This window comes from Tachysurus vachellii, chromosome 19, assembly GCF_030014155.1.
Source record: "Tachysurus vachellii isolate PV-2020 chromosome 19, HZAU_Pvac_v1, whole genome shotgun sequence".
Classification (NCBI taxonomy): Eukaryota; Metazoa; Chordata; class Actinopteri; order Siluriformes; family Bagridae; genus Tachysurus; species Tachysurus vachellii.
The window spans coordinates 9,859,260-9,879,261 of NC_083478.1; the positions used below are offsets into that span (position 1 = coordinate 9,859,260).

General features: G+C 37.5%; 3 protein-coding genes across 3 annotated transcripts; 2 read left to right on the top strand and 1 right to left on the bottom strand.

Annotated features, from left to right (window-relative positions):
- Nucleotides 1-547: 547 nt before the first annotated feature.
- Nucleotides 548-7,932, top strand: b4galt3 (UDP-Gal:betaGlcNAc beta 1,4- galactosyltransferase, polypeptide 3). The gene is made up of 8 exons (XM_060894275.1): nucleotides 548-1,190; nucleotides 1,588-1,669; nucleotides 2,523-2,794; nucleotides 2,914-3,149; nucleotides 3,288-3,478; nucleotides 3,950-4,072; nucleotides 5,710-5,814; nucleotides 6,221-7,932. The coding sequence occupies exons 3-8, from the start codon at nucleotides 2,530-2,532 to the stop codon at nucleotides 6,546-6,548; spliced, it is 1,248 nt and encodes a 415-aa protein (XP_060750258.1). The 5' UTR covers nucleotides 548-1,190; nucleotides 1,588-1,669; nucleotides 2,523-2,529; the 3' UTR covers nucleotides 6,549-7,932.
- A 1,272-nt stretch (nucleotides 7,933-9,204) lies between these two features.
- On the bottom strand, nucleotides 9,205-10,908 carry cfap126 (cilia and flagella associated protein 126). The gene is made up of 5 exons (XM_060894645.1): nucleotides 10,678-10,908; nucleotides 10,508-10,570; nucleotides 10,314-10,385; nucleotides 9,626-9,823; nucleotides 9,205-9,560 (listed from the first exon to the last, which is right to left on the bottom strand). Exons 1-5 carry the CDS (start codon nucleotides 10,795-10,797, stop codon nucleotides 9,321-9,323), a joined length of 693 nt encoding a protein of 230 aa, XP_060750628.1. The 5' UTR covers nucleotides 10,798-10,908; the 3' UTR covers nucleotides 9,205-9,320.
- A 343-nt stretch (nucleotides 10,909-11,251) lies between these two features.
- Nucleotides 11,252-17,253, top strand: ccnq (cyclin Q). The gene is made up of 5 exons (XM_060894644.1): nucleotides 11,252-11,526; nucleotides 11,934-12,117; nucleotides 13,134-13,266; nucleotides 13,386-13,604; nucleotides 16,150-17,253. The coding sequence occupies exons 1-5, from the start codon at nucleotides 11,337-11,339 to the stop codon at nucleotides 16,237-16,239; spliced, it is 816 nt and encodes a 271-aa protein (XP_060750627.1). The 5' UTR covers nucleotides 11,252-11,336; the 3' UTR covers nucleotides 16,240-17,253.
- Nucleotides 17,254-20,002: the final 2,749 nt, after the last annotated feature.

Consider the following 20,002-nt stretch of genomic DNA (forward strand, 5'->3'; position numbering starts at 1 on the left):
GTACAGAATACTGTACAGTACTGAATTTTTTAAACAAATCTATTTAGTTAATCATGAAAACTCAGCAAGCCACTAACTGACAAAATAATAAACATGCAGGAATTATTTAAATCTCAATGTACATTTATTACATACTGTACATATCTTTAACAAGCAGCAGATCATCCTGTGTTTATCCACACAGCTAAGAATCAAACACACAGCTCAAAGCACTCGGGCACAAAAAGCTCAGACATGGCGAAGAAGGATTATCCAAATATTACATAGTATGTACTGCACAAAAATATAATAATGGGTCTTGAGAGATTTAGGTCTTCCAAGGGTGCCATTTTCTTTCTTTCTGTGCCATGTGAACATGCCCAATCCCAATGTGTACATTTTTGGGAGGACCTCTACTGTATAACCCCTAACCCCACACCACAAAATAGCTCAACTCGTTTCGTGCACAGAGTAAAAAAAGTATAAATTAGTAAAACTATGTTCTCGTTCTCTCTCTCTCTCTCTATCTCACTCTCTCACACACACACACACACACCTGCTGCAAACGAATAGTTGGAACCACTCGTCTCCACATCAAGGTTATTTTTGTCCAATCCAGATGTGAGCGTGGGAAATGTACGCAGCTGCAGCACACATCAGGCCCCAAACTGCCTTTTAAGCAAATTAAATCGCTGTGCTTTTTTTTTAAGACGCCTGCTCTCTTGAAGTTTAGGGATGAAGCAACGCTGCGAGATGTCTTTCCCAGTGCGCTTTTGAGCTGTGTGTCAGTGAAAGTGGATCAAACCGAGTTAATATAGCTTTAACATACGGAACATTACACTAAGAAAGACTTTATCGACCTGCTTGTGGCAATATTTCCTGTTTCTGTGCTGCTGCTTTGTCTCGGGTATGTGGCACACTGGCTGAGCTGTTGCTCCTCGGTAATGAATGAAGGCGCGTCATTGCGCTGGTTCCTCAACATGGCCGTCAGCGCGCAGCACTGCGTTATCACGCTGGACCTGGACTCCTGATCAGCCACACTTTCACTAGCTAGGATGTGCGGAACGAAGTCTGTTTGTATATGTTTCTGTTCTGTGTCTGCGGTCGAGATGATCACCGACAACCGAAAAATCACAGCACTGGTGATTCGGCGTCGGATGAAGGCCGGTACTGGAGCCTCGGGCTGGATTTGAGATTTGGTGCTAAAAGAGGTGAGATCAGGAAAAATCGCAGCGTTTCCTTTTAACGTTAAAACGGCCATAACAATCCTCATTATTTTTATTTTACACTATATATTTAGTGCTACTACTACTACTTATTATGATTATTATTATTATTATTGCTAGCTTTTATGATTATTATTATTATTATTATTATTATTATTATTATTATTATTATTATTATTAACACCCTGCCAGTAATAATAATAACCATAATACTTGTTGTTGTTGTTGTTATTATTATTATTATTATTATTATTATTATTATTATTAACACCCTGTCAGTAATATTAATAATACTACTTGTTATTATTATTATTATTATTATTATTATTATTATTATTATTATTATTATCATTATTATTAGATATAATGAGTGATTTTACAGTTTGTGCAGGGTGTACAATGTTTTGTTGCATGCCAGAGGAAGAGGAGGCTGAGCACTCTGACTAGTGTGGATGAGAGCACAGGTACTGTCATTCTTTATTAGTACTTCTGTCTTTATTTTCAATCTAATTACTATTCCCTGAGCCTCTGGAGAAAATTTGCATTAAAGAATGGAAAACTCACTAAGCCTATCAGCATTTGTTGAATTCTGTTATGAATGTTTGTGAGTATATAATGTAAATTATTGAAAATGAACTGTTACACCCGTAAAAATATCTTCGGATGAGACGGACAGAACATATTTTAGGAAAATCGTTGTTATTCAACTTTTCAATGGTGTAACAATAAAATATTATCAAATTTGATCCCTGCTCAGTCAAACCAACATAATTTTTTACCTTTTAAAATACCCTAATCTATGAAAGAAGAATTATTACAATGTAAAGATTCATTTGAATATCCTTGAATAATTCTTGACTGTATTTGCAGAGTTTTTCCTGTTATATGCATTATCCAATTATAGATTTTGTTCTCTTATTTTGGTGTATCGAAATTATTGTCTGTAATTTGCTACGTACCATGCAACAAGTATGCATATCTATAAAATGATGTAGAACTTATCACTTTAGAGATTGCACTTGGTTTTGATGTCTTCTTGATTTTAGTGTCTGGTGTCTCTTGTTTTACAATAGCCAGTTTAATAATACATTTAAACAGGACTGTCAGTTAATATCAGTAATTACTTCCTCGGTGTGAACAATACCTTTCCTCCCTAAGCTTTTTCTTCCAGCTCATCTCTTCCTTCCATGTTTGTTTGTCACTAACATCTTATTTACCCCACCCTTTCTCAAATTCATTACCTGACTGACCTTCCTCTGTCAATGCATCTCTTCTTCTACCTCTTTCTTTTGTTCATCACTTCTTCTCTGTGCTCAGTGCCGTGATGCTGTGCTGTGGCAGAGCTCTGGACTCTCCCTGTACTCTTGCTTTGCTGGTGGGCTTCCAGTTTGCATTTGTGCTCTATTTCTCTTTGGGAGGCTTCCGTGGCCTTGTCTCTGTGTTGGTGCACTCCTCAGAACCTGAGTTTGACTACTCTCGACCGCATGACGTTTACACAAACCTTAGCCAGCTCGGTGCCCTGCTGCCCCCTCACACTAGTGGAGCTGAGCAGCATCAAAGGGACTGTTTGCTACCATCACCACTGCTTGGTGAGTCCCTGATTTTATAGTGGTGAGAATGGCTAAGATTTGCAGTTAATATTCTTAATGTTAATACATATATTACATGTTTTTTTCTGTTTCCTATTTTTTCCGTTGCATTGTGTTAGTGGGTCCTGTGTTTGTGCACCTGTCCTCCCCTCTTTCCCTGGAGGAGATAAAAGAGAAGAACCCTCTGGTGACCCCAGGAGGCCATTACCGTCCTCCGGACTGTATACCGAAGCACCACACAGCTATTGTGGTCCCCTACCGGAACCGACAAAGCCACCTGCGAACACTCCTCTACCATCTGCACCCCTTCCTGCAGCGGCAGCAGATACACTATGGCATCTACATCGTACACCAGGTTTCTTCATTACACACACATTTACTGAATCTTTAATGAAGTTATGTCTTTGAAAAAGGTAATCTTTACTAACCCTTTGGTTCTTTTAATGAGACCTTTCTATCAGGTTCTCAACAGATCTTTTGGTATTGTTTTCAGTCAGGAAATTCAACATTTAATCGTGCAAAACTGCTGAACGTGGGAGTGCGGGAAGCTCTGAAGGAGGAGGACTGGAGTTGCATCTTCCTCCATGATGTGGACCTGCTTCCAGAAAATGACCACAACACCTATACTTGCCATACACAGTACCCCACTCACCTCTCTGTGGCTATGGACAAGTTCAGATACAGGTTCAAATACAAAATCACATTTTCTGTACATGAAATTGCTTTTCATGACTGCCTTTGATATGGAAATTGAGTTTAAAATAAGATAAAATAATATAGAATATATAGTGCATATTGGGAATATATGGTGAAAAACAGCAATAGAAAATTAGTTAATATATAGAAAAAGTAAAATCAGAATACAGTGATTAGATCTGTATCTGGTACAGTAATATGGAATAAATATTAATATAGAATGTTATTTATTGTGCAAAAGTCTGGCTGAGGTTGTATGTGTTCTGGCATAAGTCCAGAAAAAGTCCAGGCTATAGTGATTTCCTGAATCAAACAGAGAAAAGAGTCAATTGATGGGATGGCTGATATCTTTCACAATCTTCCTGGCCTTGGTCTGGCACTGTCTATTACCCTTCAGAATGCTTGCTGAAGAACAGCACAAATAAAAGAATACTATGAACAGTGTTTCTCCCCCTCTAGGCTTCCATATCCTCAGTACTTTGGTGGAGTTTCTGCAGTCACTCCAGATCAGTACCTCAAGATGAATGGCTTCCCAAACCAGTACTGGGGCTGGGGAGGAGAGGATGATGACATTGCTGCTCGGTGAGGTCCAAGTCTTATGAACATGCTCTAAACAGCCATATGAGGATCATGCATCATGTGAAACAAGTGTGAATGTTCTGCACGCTGTATGTGTCTTTTACCTCTCTTTTTACATTCCGCTCTCACTGACCCTCTCCTCACCATGCCCCTTACCACTGCATCTCTTCACTCCTCCATGATCACTCCTACATAGCCACTGGAAGGGTCAGTAAGTACATGCATGAATGACCAGCACTGATGTCTGAGGCTTCAACTTTTGCTTTTCCCTCTAGTTTTTTATTCTCTGTTTCTTAATGTTGAAGACCATGTATTGTGTTCAAAGGTTAAACAAAAGTTGATGCTTTGGAACAATATGAAGATTGTTTTTTAGTTTTTTTGGAAATTTTGTTCTCTCAGTTTTACATCCTCTTCCATCTATATAATATACTTTATTAGGAACACCATACTGGTAGGACCTGACTTTGCTTTCAGAACAGCCTCAATTCTTTGTGGAATGTGGTGGTCACTGAAGTAAATTGGCATGTTCACTGAAGCAGGTGGAGATGATTTATGCTTTTGACAGTGTGCATAGGTAGATGAGTAAATTGCAGACATAAATGAATGCAAATTTGTTTAGAAAATTCTGTGGCATTTGAACAATGCTTAGTTGATATTAAGGGACCTAATGTGGCAAGAAAACATACCCTACACCATTACACCACCACAGAAAACCTTTGACATAAGGCATTTTGGGTCCATGGATTCATGCTGTTGATGACAAATCCTGCCTCTACAATATGCATGATACTGCAGAGATAAGGATTAAGATATCAGACCAGGTAATCTTTCACCAATCTTCAATTATTTGGTTTCAGTGAGCCTGTTGTAGTTTCTGATTCCTGTCTTAGCTGAAAGGAGTAGAAGCCATTGAGCCTTCTGCTGTTCTAACCCATCTGCTTCAAGTTTCAACATGCTCTGGATACTGCGTGATTATTGCAATGAATGTAGCCTTCAACCAGTCAGACCATTCTCCTCTGACTGCTTGCTGGAGGCTTTTTGCACAATTCTTTGTAAATTCTACAGACTGTTGTACATGAAATGCCATGGTCAAGGTCACCAAGCTCACATTTTCCCTAGTATGATGATTGATATGAACATAAGCTTGACAGAGGCTCTTAATTGGTATCTGCATGATCTGCCACTCCTGCCACATGAGTGTCTGTTTGGATAATTGCATGAATAAATGGTGTACATGTGTTCCTAATAAAGTGGTCATAAGTGTAGATGTAGTTCTGTAGCCCTGGTAGTGAGGGGCTTGATGCCTGTTGATGACTATTTCTGGTCCTGATATTGGATAAGGTAATTTTAAGGAAGCTTTTCTATATTGCCACTATTTAAGGAAGGAATCAGAAGTAAGGAATTGTGAGCTGAGTTTACAGCTAATAATTTACAAAATGAGTACCAATTTCATATAATTGCATACAAAAACACAACCTTCTTAAATCACCTCTTCCAGTGACAGAAAAATAGCAAAGCTTTGGCCATCCAATTCTTCATTCTTGTGAATCCAGTTTTAAGATGCAGTTTTCACAAAACACACAATGCTTCTGAATGCATTTCTGTTTTCTACTTGTTGCATATATTGTGTGTCTCCACAGAGTTCGTCTATCTGGGATGAAGATAGTGCGCCCTCCTGTGGCTGTGGGTCATTATAAGATGATTAAGCATAAGGGGGACAAGGGTAATGAGCAGAACCCCAGAAGGTAATCATGAATTAAAATAGAGGTGTGCATCTGGACTGGGATCCCAGGGAAATCAATCCAGATTTGTTGGAGTGGCTAATTTGACTTTCACTTAAGTGGAAGTACGTGCTCAAATTTGAAGCTAATCAGATTCATTAGCATGGGTGTGTATTGGGCGTGTATCACATGGCACTGTTTTTAGTAACTGCTTTGTCCTAGTTAGCATTGTCATTTGTCATTTAAAGGAGTTCTGTATGAAACTAAGATGACGTGATGATCACCAGTCTTGCACACATATCTACAGTACATGAACCTTTTCAGCCAGTCATGAATCTTATTTAGATTCAAATACCATAGACCTCTGTGTGTCTGCTTTACAAAGTCCGTTTCATCATGTGCTTATTCCTCTTCTTTGATTCACTGACAGGTTTGACTTGTTGAAGCACACCAGGTTAAATTGGAGATCAGATGGACTCAACTCGCTCAATTATGAGCTTCTGTCCAAAGAGTTAGAGCCGCTGTACACCAATCTGAGTGTCAATATTGGTGAAGACCCTCACCCTCCTCCCAAAAAATCTGCACTTCCTAAACCTGTTTCTTATCCTGCAGAAATATCCAAAGACAAAGACGATGACAAGGAAACACTAGGAATGCAGTCCACTCAAGATACCAAATTAGAGGAGGGTCACTTAAAAGTAACCAATAGGAGTTCAGACTTTGGTCAGAAAGCTGCTGTGAAACAGGAAATTGTTTGATGACATAGCATGTTATGGCATGTGACATAGATGTCCATAAAGCAGTGACACTACAAGTGGATTTCAAGTTGACTTGTACTGTGCCAGTTTGCATTGTTTCCTCTCTAATATCACTGAGTATTGCACTGAGAGGTGAGCTTGCAGGTAAGTTGAATTATTGCACTGAATGTCTGCACTGGCATGGTATCATTTGCACAGACCTCCGCTGTACCATTTCCTGGTGATCTCCTTGCCACGAAACTCGCGGCGCATGAACAGAGCTAAGCATTAATGAAAATGATGTGCTCGTGTGTAATTGTGCTGTAAAGACACTTGCACCAGTGCTAGTCCTGTGTGCTTATCCAACCAGCCTGCGGTTAACTGCTAATCTTCACACTAATGTGTGGGTTCTGTCTCTTTGTGCCTTTTCTCGCTCTTGAACCAGCTTCTGTCCGCATCTTATTACATATGTTCATAATCTAAAAGACATGCATATTAGTGCACACTTATGTATCAGAGTAATAGGCTTCTAAATGCTCTGAAATGCTGCGGCTCCTGTTTCTCATCACCATACAGCTTAGTGGTCTTGTGCTTGGACATACTGTTAGCACTGTGTACTAGATTTGATCTTGCTATGAAAATGTGCAGCTCATTGTGTTTCCACAGGTTTTGTGTTTTTCTTTCAGAAATGTCTAAAAGTACTTTTTCAGCTGGTCAAATAACATTTCTAAGTTTCAAATAGAATAATTGGATATGCATTATTGAGAGATGACTTTTTTTGGTTAGACAATCATAAGGATAAGCTATATAGCTGACACATCAATCAGTTAAATTACTGTCTTTAAAAGTTTGTTTTTGATCATTATAAATTATAATAGTTAGACTTGAAGATATTCTTCAGTAGATTTGTTCAAATGTGTTATTACAATATGATTATGATTTATTGCAGGTCTCATGGAACGTGTTGCTGCATATAATATATATAATGATCGCTATAATTTTTGTAAATAAGCTATAATTATTCTACAAAAAAAAAACCCTGCATACATTTGCTATATGTAAAAGATGATTCTTTTTTTTTTTTTTTTTTTTAAATTGGCCAAGTATCTGGATAAATATGAAGTTTAATTCATTATTGAACCCTAACACTGCTGTTAATAGTGGCTATTGTAAATGAGTTGTCTCCTCAGAGATGGTATTGAGCACATTTTCTGTTTTTTTGTGTATCAGGCAATATCAGAAAGTGATCATTTGAATGTACTTTATTCCAGTGCTCACTCACTCGCTCTCGATCTCTCTTGCGCTCTCTCTCTCTCTCTCTTTCCTCTTTCCTCAATCTCCCATTTGAAGCTGCCAGGTTTTTGTTGTGTGTAGAGGACTATAAAGTATTACAAACAAAGACCTACATACCATCAAACTTAATCTCTATTTTTTATGAAGCCTTTAATAGAGCAGAGATTGTACTTTTAAAACCTTAGTATGGGTTAATATATATATCTGTGAGAGCCCTAATATTTATTTATTCATCAGAGTTAGAGTTATAATTAGAGTTAAAATAGAGTTTAAATAGAATTACCTGTATTCTCTTTTTCTCTGAGTCTATAAATAGGTACACACCTCTTGGCATATTAGCATGTGTCCCAAAAACCTATTTCTTTGTACCATTTTTGCAAGACTATAATATATTTAATACAATAGTTTTGTATGAGATGTTTAGTAATAGTAATAATATACTGGAATATCAAGAGTATCATAGTCTGACAACTAATTTTCCCAGTCAAGTTCTAGTAATGATCTTTGTGATTTTAAGAGAGTTGTTTATTTATTTCTTTTTGATGAAATCACATTTAAGTCCATATCAGCTGGAGCAATCTGTTATATTCTATAGGAAACCTGACAAAAGGAATCTTTATAACGGAGTATCAAATTTCCAGAAGCATTTCACTTGTCACAGATTCAAAATATTAGAGCTCAGACTCACTGCCGCTCTAGGGTAGGATGCAGCTGATCATCTCAACTGCCGTTCATTTTATTACACTACAACGTGTATTGTGATAGATATAAGTGCAAAGATTGTCCTCTAATCCGCAGACCTCTGGATCAAAACTTGGACAGGGATCCTTGAGTACTGCTACTGTTGACTTGCAAGAAATCTCAGCACATCCACATGTTCCTGTGAATTCTTATAGCTGCTATAGGTAAAATAACAATTTGCTTCTGAACGTTAAAGCGATTTACCGATGACTAGTGAAATTAGATGATGCTCTGTTCCTGAGGGACTACAGGTGTGTTAATGCTTTATGTAATCCATTTACATTCACCATATGAGTTATGTAGATAAATAAATGATGTTGAATTAACAGACTCTGGCTATTTTTATGTTGATGTTGAGATATTTTTGAACTAATCTCTTTGTATTAAACATTCTGAAGTTTTACAGGTGACTGACAGTTTGCACATGTGTATCTTAAACCATATATACCTTCAACCTTATGTAACCTTATATATCTCCTTATGCGTGACAGGAATGATTGTCCTATCCTGTCCAATTGACATCTAACTCAATTGCCCACTTTTTCCCCCTCACAGAAAAAAAACCAATATGCAAATATGTTTATTCATCTGTATAAGAACATAATTAAGCTTTTATCATGCTTGTATTATGCTTATGCTATTATCATATTCTTGAAATTATTTTCAGATTTTGACTGTCAACATACATTCAGATTTGCACCACTAAATTTATACTATCATTACACTACTGTATGGCTATTTTTTCATGCATTAGCTGCTCTACTGATCTTGATTGCTGGTCTGTGTCAGTGGTCTGGACTTGGCCTGGCTTTGTGTAGAGGCTGGTCGAGACATGACATGGCTTTGCTGAGTTGCTGGTCTAGACTGTACTTGACTTTGCTGAGTTGTAGGTCTAGTTTGAGCTCGACTGGTCTGCGATGGGGGCCTTTCCAGTTCAGGTCTATCTGGAGCAGGAGTGCACTTAGAAATTTCCATATACTCATGATCATCACTAGTGCCCTGAAACGATATTGATATAAGATTATTCAAATTAATATTTGAATTCACCTTGAACACAGGTTTACCTTGCACTGTGGTGTCCTTCTGTTTTTGTTGGTTGCATTTAGTTTGCCAGGGGGTGATGTAACTGGGTTCTGCACCTTCCCCCATGCCCTCAGGCGCTGCTGGCCCTCCTGTGAGCGTGCTGTAGGGTTAACGTGAACGAATGGGATATGCTTTGGTAAGTCCCAGGTTCCCTGGAATGAGGTCCAGGGACAGCCACGCTGATAACACATTAAATAGAAAAGATTTTATAGTATTAAAGCTGAGAGGATTAACCAAAGGAGTGGCAATAACAACAGATATGTAAATGTTGTAATATTATTTCATTCAACTTCAGTAACTGCTTTATCCTAGTCAGGGGCATGGGAGATCCAAAACCTACCACAGAAAAAAATAGTGTGAGAAGGAAACATGCCATTAATGGAATTCCAACATTTTAATTCAACCCTTGGGCTATTTGCAATAGCCAAACCACCTATAAGCTAAGTTATGTTGTGTGGGCTGGTGTAACTCTGGGACCATCGCTTTTAGTCCTGGATTGCCAGATTTCAGCACAGTCTGGTGATTTCTGGTAATTAAGCCTGATCAGTAACCAGTTAATTATATCACATGTCTTTAAGCAAAGAAACCACTAAACTGTCCAAGCTTTCCAGGTTTGGAAATGATGTCCCCTGCTCTGTGCAGTGTGCATTTTACTTTCAGCTTTAAAACCTTCACATTAGGAAGCAGGTGTCCTCTGTCTGTGGCTATAAATATAGTGTCGCCCTCTGCTGGCGACGGCTCCTAAAAAATAAACAACATATTTCTGATGCAGGAGGACATAACACATTTAGATGAAAGAATATCTTGAGATAGCATAGATTTTGCTCGTTGTTATTTAACTTAGCCTAAAAATGCTAGCTTACATTTTTGTAATGTTTTGGTACCGTCCAGTTCTGGAGTTTATTCGGCTTGAAAGCGTTGTCGTACTAAAAAAAATAAACAAAAATATATATATACTTTACCAGCTGTGGCAAGTAAAAAAAAAACCTTCATGTAAATCCAATATGATTATACTGATTATAAATACAGTTACCTGGTTTGCGGAGAAACTTGACGACATCTTTAGTTGTCTATCGGCAAGCCGTCTCTTGGCAACCAGTCTAACACGTTTGAACCAATAAAAAATCTCGCTGCTGGTATGTTTGAATAACATCAATAAAACGGACCAATGACGCGTTAATAGCAATAAGTATAGAATTGTATTGTGTTTAAAAGTGTAATATAATATACGCCACTACCAACATACAAATTAAATGTAAAAAAATATATATATTTAATGAATTCTATATTCCTTACGAACGGCGGCGCTATAGTTATTTTTGCACGTGCAATCTTTAATTTGAACCGAGTAAGAAAATCTGGTGACGTCACGCACTTTTTTTTTTTAAATCACTCGTGTTGCCAGAAATGTAGTTTTTACTGCACTACTATATTTGTTCTTCGATTTACATATTCTCATAAATATTTCCAATTTTAGGGAAAAACAATGGAAATGTATATTGTTGTACTTATACAGTTAATAATAAAATAAAATTAATAATAAATAATTATATAAATATATAATATATATGAGGGTGTGCGAAATGGAGGGGGAAAAACCTCCTGCTGTACTGTATATATTTTATTTTTTGTGTAGAGTTTGTTAGTGACATTTTGAGTTTTGTGATGTTTAGGGGTTTGTTAAATTAGCCAATGCATTTCTTTACTCAGACAGACCTGGCAACCCAAATATCTTCTCACACGTATGGAGGAGGGTTTCTAGCTAACAAGCTAGCAGCCTTCCTTAGACTTCTATCCAGCATGGATAACATTACAGCTGCAGGAAACTCCAGTAATGAAACCAAAACACACTTTCGAGTCTGCCGCTTCATCATCGAGACAGGTATCTGATTTAATTTAATCAGATTTATCCGTTTAGTACGTCTATAAACGTACCATTGTTTCAACGAATAAAACAAGAGGTGTTTTACTGCACTTATATCACAACACGATTTTCCTGCGATTACATGTTTAGTTTATTCATGAAAGAATGTGGAACATATGCAGAACATGTTAGTTGCTGTTATCGTTTACTTCATTCATCTCTTTTCTCTCTAGTAGCTAATAAAACCAACATACAAAACAAACAAAACGCATGCAGTCATAGTCCCATGGTGGAAAAGTTACAGTTATGTAGATAACTACAATCGTAGTCACCATTATAGACAGTTTATCAATGCCTTGTCTGCGAATTAAAATGAATGAACATTGCACTGTAAGCTATATATAAACTAGTGTTATTGGTTGCAGGAGTGAAGTTGGGTATGCGGTCTGTTCCTGTAGCCACTGCATGTTCACTCTACCACAAGTTCTTCCAGACTGCCAGTTTACAGGTCTACGAGCCTTATTTAGTAGCCATGTCCTGCATCTATCTTGCGGGCAAGGTTGAAGAACAGCATCTCAGGACAAGGGACATAATCAATGTTTGTCACAGGTACGTGGTGAGTTTGTCACAGGTAAGTTCTGGTCCATTGCATGAGGCATCGATTATATGCTTAGTGACATGAAGGTCATGAGTTTAGATCTCCGGGCTGCTAGAGGACCACAGTTGGGCTCTAGAATTAAAGGTTTGTATTCACATTGTATCATCACAAACTGACCTTTGCTAACAGATGTATGCTTTCTAGTTGGGTCACTAAAGTCAGGCATGAGAAAAGTGGCCTGAAGTTGGTTTGGCATGATGATGTGACAAGATGTTCAACAATCTGGCTTCCACCAAAAAAGCTGCACATACCTGAGAAATACTATACATTTTGTTTATTCATCTTCAATAACTGCTTTATCCTGGTCAGGGATGCGGTCCATCCAAAAGCCAAACCTGGTAACATTGGGTGCAGGGATGGGAGAATTCAAATGAAATCAGAAGGCACCATGCACAAACACATTCACGCATTCATTTACATCTATGGGCAATTTAGCATAGCCCGTCCACCTGTCTGCATTTTTTTGGGAGGAAATCAGAGAACCCAGAGGAGACCCATGTGATTGTGGTGAAAACTTGAGATAAATGAAAAACTACAATGAAAAATTTGTGGTGGGAGGAACAATTTTGCTGCAGTGTGAATGCACACTTACCCTTGTTTAGCTATAAACATTTTGAACTAAATAAGGACTACATAAGTTGTAAGTTACTTAAGATACAAACATACACCTTATGAAAAAATATGCATTTGTCTTTTGAGGTAATAACAGTTCATTTGAACAACTTTGATTCACAGAGACAGTCATTCATTTGGACCTTCACCTTTAGCCACAGGAATGTAAACTTCGAAATGGTTGTAATTACATTTTGTTTCAACCTTGAAATGCTATGCAAAGACGTACAGATGTCACTGGTGTTGTGACACTCACAAGGAATTTTATGTTTGAGTATATGTAGCCTTAACAACTTGCAACCATTTATGTCCAAGACACGTCCAGGTATCTCTCATACAGTGATGTCTCCTGCAGATATTTCCATCCAGGAAGTGATCCACTGGAGTTGAATGAAAAGTTTTGGGAGCTGCGAGATAGTGTAGTACAGTGTGAACTTCTCATTCTCCGACAGCTCAACTTCCATGTGTCCTTCGAGCATCCTCATAAAGTAAATTCACATCACTGAAAATGTTACTTCATATTTTGTTTATGCTGAATTTCTCCAAACAACTTTACACTGATTGTTTATGATTGTTTTGCATTAATTACATACACATCCCATTTCAGTACCTTCTGCACTACTTACTGTCTGTGAGGAGTTTAATGAACCGTCATGCTTGGTCTCGGACACCCATTGCTGAAACAGCCTGGGCCTTGATCAAGGACAGTTACCACGGACCGGTGTGTGTGCGCCATCAGCCTCAACACCTTGCACTTACGGCACTCTACCTTGCTTTGCACACTTATGGAGTCCAGGTGCCTGCAGGAGAAAGGGATTGGTGGCAGGTGAGGGCAACAGTTCTGTGATGTAATGGGGCTGGGGTGCAGATGCTCACCACAGTCAACTGCTCTATTTGTTCCCCTCATTTAAATTCATTGTGAGGTAAAAACATCATGCTATATTAAGTTTAATGTACTTACTAGCTGGCTAGGTACACACACAAATACACTTTAATAATAGATACACTCTGCATCAGTAGTCAATAATATTAATAGTCAACAATGGTACTCTCGAGGGCACGGAAATTTGGTGTTAATTAAACATCAGCAAAAAAGTGACTGCACATGCTTGATTAAGAAAAAAAAGCTTAAAATGGGATGAAACAAAGACAATTCCAAATATCATTCCAAATTCCTTTATATACCACATAACAGCTCATAAAGTATAGTAAAGTTTCAGAAATTATTTGTGGTGTTTTTGCATCAGCTGTAAAAATCCCTTAAGAAGGATCATTGCTCTGTTTGGTGAATTTTGCCAGTACATGAGACTTAAAGGATAGAACTGTATACATTTGTATGTATACAGTAGAAATGTATACATTTGTAGGCTTACTATTGTGTAGAATTATTAAGATATTCATTTGCCATTGGTATTTTTCCACAGGTATGTATAATTCATATACTATGTTTAATAGATAATAGCTCATAATTTAATTTCTAATAATGATTATTATAACAATATAACATACTTTCAGAAAGTCTTTATTTCCGTATAAAGTCTGTATGAATGTTTGTTATCTGGTACGTATATATACAATATCTATTGTCATTAGAAATATGCATCTGGGCTAATGTGTATATAATTACTGGTCATACTGCAGTCATTTCAAAAGTGCTTTTTCTGGGTCTGCCTCAGTAATGCATTTCCATTATCTAATGAGATATCTACTTTTAGAATAGCAATGTTTTATGAAACCAGTAATACAACTCTAGCACAGCTGAACACTCAAATCTGATTGGTTGTTGTATAACGGTACGGAAAGTTCTGTTTCTAACATGCATAATAGGTTAAGATCAATGCGCTCGTGCTATGTTATCGTTAAAATGTTAACTGCTTATTCACAGGGACTTATATGACAGAACTCCACATAATCTAAGACTAATAATAAATGGATATTAAAGCATGTATTTTAACAAAGTATATCTAAGTATTTTTTGGGGTAGTGGTGTTTATTTTCATATAACAGCATGGGCTGGGGTGAGTTATTCCTCACATAGTCTGGGTGAGACAAAAGTGTCCTTGGTTTTGTGATGCAGGTATGAAATGTTGCAATTATACCACATAAAGTGTATGGCAAGTATTTTGCAAATGCATTGTGATTCTATTTGCTTGTGATCTCTTTTACACAGCTATAAGTCCATTTTCATAAGGCCTGCATGTCTGCCTGGTTCAGATTCAGTTCTGCCCTAGATACTACAAGAAACAAGACAAAGGACATTTATCATATTAAGCAGTATAAAATTGGAAATGCATATTTTCAGCTGACTGTGTATATATACAGTTTTAATTGTGTCAGATTCAAATAGTATTCATGGGGAAGGCTCTTGAATAAAGCATATTTGAATTGAACAAGGTTTTTAATCAATCTCCTATCAACTGGAGGGTACAGAAGGGAAAGTTATGGTCTATGTAACAAAGCATTAGGTGGAAAGGTAATAAGGAACAAATAAAGGAATTTAGTACATTCTTCTACAACTCTATATTCCATCAGCTTACAGATCATTTCAAGACGTTTGTGTCTTCAACACAGTCCTGTGAATCTCAGGAACTATTTTCTCTAGGTTTTTTTTCCTCCATTCAGTAGAATCATCACTGAATTGATCCTTATGAAAGCAAGTAATGTGCCAGTGTTGTGGGAACTTGTTAACTGCAAACCGGGAACTTTTTACACAAACACTTACAGTACATTTTATTAGGAACACTTGCACAATCATGCACTTGTCAAACTCATGTGGATGCTGAGTTTGTGTATTGTGCATAAAAACAGGTCAAGAGATTCAGTTAACATTCACATCAATGATTCCAAAACAAAAACCTCCTATGAGTAGCGGTTCTGCAGGCATTGATGAGCGAGGTTAAGGGAGAATGTCTAGACTGGTTGTAAGTGGTCAGGAAGGCTACAGTAACTTAAATAACCACTCTTTACAAGTGTGTTAAGCACACTGAAGCACATCAAATCTTGAGGCAGATGGGCTACAAAAGCAGAAGACCACATCCACTTCTGTCACAAATAGGAATTTGAGACTTTATTGGGTACAGGCTCACCAAAACTTTATACTTTAAAGATTTATACTTATAAACGTATAAAGTTGACTTCTAAACTTATTCATTTATACAGTCGATATAAAAAAGTTTAACCCTGTTGAAATTGCAGGCAAAAAATTTACACCAAGATTAAATTGTTCAATCTTTCCCCACCTTTAATGTGATATAAAAAAAACTATCATAATGCAAAAATCATGTTTTGACTTCAAACATTACAAAAACCTACAATATTAATAGGGTGTGTAGGGTTTTTATAAGTGATCAAAAATTCTATTGTCTCCACAGGTTGTGTGTGAGGACATTACCAAAGCTCAGATTGAGGCCATAATGACTGAACTGCTGCAGCTGTACGACATGGAAGCCAAATGCACCTGAGAGGGAAGAGAGTGTGAAACAGACCATGTGAAGCAGACTACAATGTAGTCTGTATTCCCTAGAACACCTCCATCCCTACCCCTGAGACCAGAGACTATCTGGATCATGGACCTGATTCCAGAAATATTTGTTTTCCTTGATTATTTTGTTATCTGAAATTATACAGCTGGATTTTTTTTCACAGCTAAGGAAGTTGTCAAAGTGACAGTGCCAATGCCTGCATTAATGTGAGGTAGGGTAATGAGGACTGAGAGTGTGAGTCACCGGGTGACAGTCAGAAAAACAGGCTTTAGCCACAGCACATCAATCACTTCCCAAGCTCATGCCCTACTTTCTTTTCCTCCCTTGTTCCAGTTTCTCTGGGAAGTGAAGAAGAAGAGAGAGAAATGGTGGAAAGTGTAAGTGGGAAAAAAGAATTAAAGAAGAAACCTAACCATGCCAAACTCCTGGGAGCTAGTCTTTACCTGGAGGTAAAGCAGCTAAAACTGGGACACTGCTTTGATATGCTATAATTTAATTACACACTTTCTCTCCCATTAAAATTCATCCATTATGGTTCACTGAAGTTATATTGCAGTATACAATATTCTATGATACAGTAGATTGTGATTGTATAGGACAGATTGAGCTTTCTTTACTCAACTGTTAAGTTATTGTAAAAACAAAATGTGATAAAAGTGGACATTATTTTTTCTTACTTTAGTATGTGTCTTTTTTGTGACTCTCACAAACTGTTAGCACCATTTCAGTCGAGAGCTTTTACTGTGTTATCAGGTTATTCCAGCCTGCACAAGATGCTTGTCCCACATCAAGGGAAAAAATAAATGAAGTCAGACTGGGCAGAAAGTTTGAATGAAATTTGAACATTTTAATGTGTTATCATTCTTAAAGCCATTGAAGCAAAAAATTAAAGCCTTATTCTCTTAATCATTGTGCCCTACTCAGACAGATGTTACATTTCAGTGGCTAATAAAGTACTATATATGATCTGAAATTATAAAGGCTTCAAATTAATCCAGAGCCATCTGTTATTTCATTAAGTCAGTTTTACTAGTACACAGACTCAAACACTTCCCATGTCTCTGCAGGCAGGCCCTAATGCTAGGCATTATGAATTATGTAGAGGGTACATGTGCAGCCAGAATCTCTCCCATAAATAAAACATCAGCATGGCTCTTGCTATAGCATATAGTGCTTGGAATAGGAAGGACTGGATTGATTGAGACTGTACCCCTAGCTTGTTTCTTGTTCTTCTGCCTGCCTGCCTTTCTTCCTCTATTTTCTGGCATATAATCACTGTCCTCTATTTTTGTCCATGTTGTATGCAGCCAAACACGCCGTTCCCTCCTGGTGTAACTGTATCTGGTCCATGCTTCCTTTTGCCTCCTGAGGTCTTTTTCTCTCTAACTCATTTTTACCCTGCTGTACACACTCTTACTTTGACTCTCTGCCTACCACTCTGTCTTACAGTCTAAATCTTTCCACGGATTTTCCTGATTTTCTTGTTTTTTCCCAATTCCACTCTATATAACCTCTATGGTAATGTTCTCTCTCTCTATCTCTTTCCCTCTCCCTCTACCCCCACCCCCACTTCTCATATTCAAATAGTCATAACACACTTTGAAAAGGATTACAAACACTTAGCTTTCCCGAAGCGTCTATAAGAAGTATCTGTTTTTCTGGTATATGCCATTTTGAAAATGGGATACACTGTGCATACAGCAGTAAGCTTGAAGCATTTTTCTGCAGGAACAGTGTGTCTCACTCTTCAAACACATATCATATGAAAGGTGTAATATGCACAGTGATGGGAAATAGGGAATTGATATGTAATGTGTGCCAGTGAAGCACAGATTGTCTGCTCAGGCTTCAGTGGAGGCCTTCTAAAGCCTGTACTGCCTGCAGAGCTAATGCACAGCTGCTCCCTGAGGAAGTAGCATCTCCCTTCCAAGCCCTCAACTCTGAATTATAAATACTCAACTCAGCGGAAACTTTGTTCCACCGCATAGTCCACACCTCACAAATGTGTCTTTGTCAGGGTTGTGATAGAAAATGGGCTCTGTGTTTGTGTATGAGGTGTAGTCTGCCACTACCTGGATAGCATACCCGGTAAATCTAGTGGTTTGAATGAGAAAAGCAGTTGCAGTTAACTCCGTGCTTAGCCTAGCAAATGCAATTCTCAACATTTTAGAAACAGTAATTTTACAAAATAGCAAATTAAATATCGTCTCTGACAGGATGACCTCAGAGCTTTGACTTCTTGTGTTTGTTATAATCCATATGATTCACTAGAAAATTTCAGCGATTGCGATATAAATGTGAGTCTCTGTATTTTCACATTTGTATACAATTCCTAGAGGACAGTCTTAAGCAGATAAAAGCATCTTCTTGGCACCAAAGCTCTCCTGCATTAGTCCTATCCAATCAGAACCCTGTGGGTGCATGAACTTACATGTTTTTAAATTGCTTAGGGACAACTATTCTTGTGACAGAAAGCCTGTACGAGAGGGCAGATGTGCATATTCTGGTGTGAGCCCAAAAAAAGCTTTTTACTATGTTACAGAAACATAGATGTGCTTTTTTTCAGTAGTATTTTTCAGTAAGCTGTATAAGTACATCCATTTTCCTGGGAAATTCTGCCATTAAACATAAATTCAATTTGATATCTGTCATGTCATATTGTGCAGCTTAATACTGTTGAATATATTACCAAAGCCCAGAATCTGTAGGTAGACGTTTTTGTACTTTTGTATATTTTACAAAATAATTCATACTTTTCTCAAGTATAAAGTGTTTGTCAAGTTTTTGCTTGTTTTTCTCCAATAAATGCAATAAATTCTCCATTACTTCTTGTTATATAATTTATTAAATTATGTAAAATAACAATAGCTTATTGTTAATATTACTTTTTTGGTCAGCATGTTTTAATGGACAACATTTCTAATTATTTCAGGTTTTGTGTACTGGGGTGAGTTTTTAAAATAGTTATTTAATTATGTTCTACCTCATATCCTTATATAATGTTAATGTTAAATAACAGAACATTAAATAGTTTTGTTAAATAGTTTTATAGGCCCTTCAATATCTGGCATTTTTGCCTAAACCAGGGAGGAATCCAAGTGGCTACTTTAGAGAACATGCACAGAACATTTGCAGTATTTTCATACACACCTTTAGAACCAGTTTAGGATCGAACGAGGGACACTGGCTGAAGTGCCAATGCTACCCACTGCGTCACCATTCTGCCCAATTACACAAACACCAACAAATATATTGCAAAATTTGATGCTACTACAACTACAACATGCCTTGTATGACTATGATGACATTTAATATGCAACAATGTAAGACACTATTTTATGATATGAATAATTATTACTTGCTTTCTTATTGAAGACATAACCAGTAATGATGCTAAGAGAACACATTTCATCACCAGCTAGGATAACAGACTGTTATCTAGCTAATCTATACATGGCTTGATGGCAATAGCATAAGCAGGTCATGTAATTCTCCAACTTTCTTGGTTGAAGTGATTATTACCTGAAATGCACTTTTTAAAGACCCCCACTTCAAGTCAAATTCATGCACACGAGTAGGAGCTCAGCCCTGCCAGTGTATCCTGCCTTGATGCCCAATGACGCCTGAGATAGGCACAGGCTCCCTGTGACCCGAGGTAGTTCGGATAAGCGGTAGAAGATGAATGAATGAATGAATGAATGAATGAATGAATGAGTAGGAGCTCACATGGAGATCCTTGTGG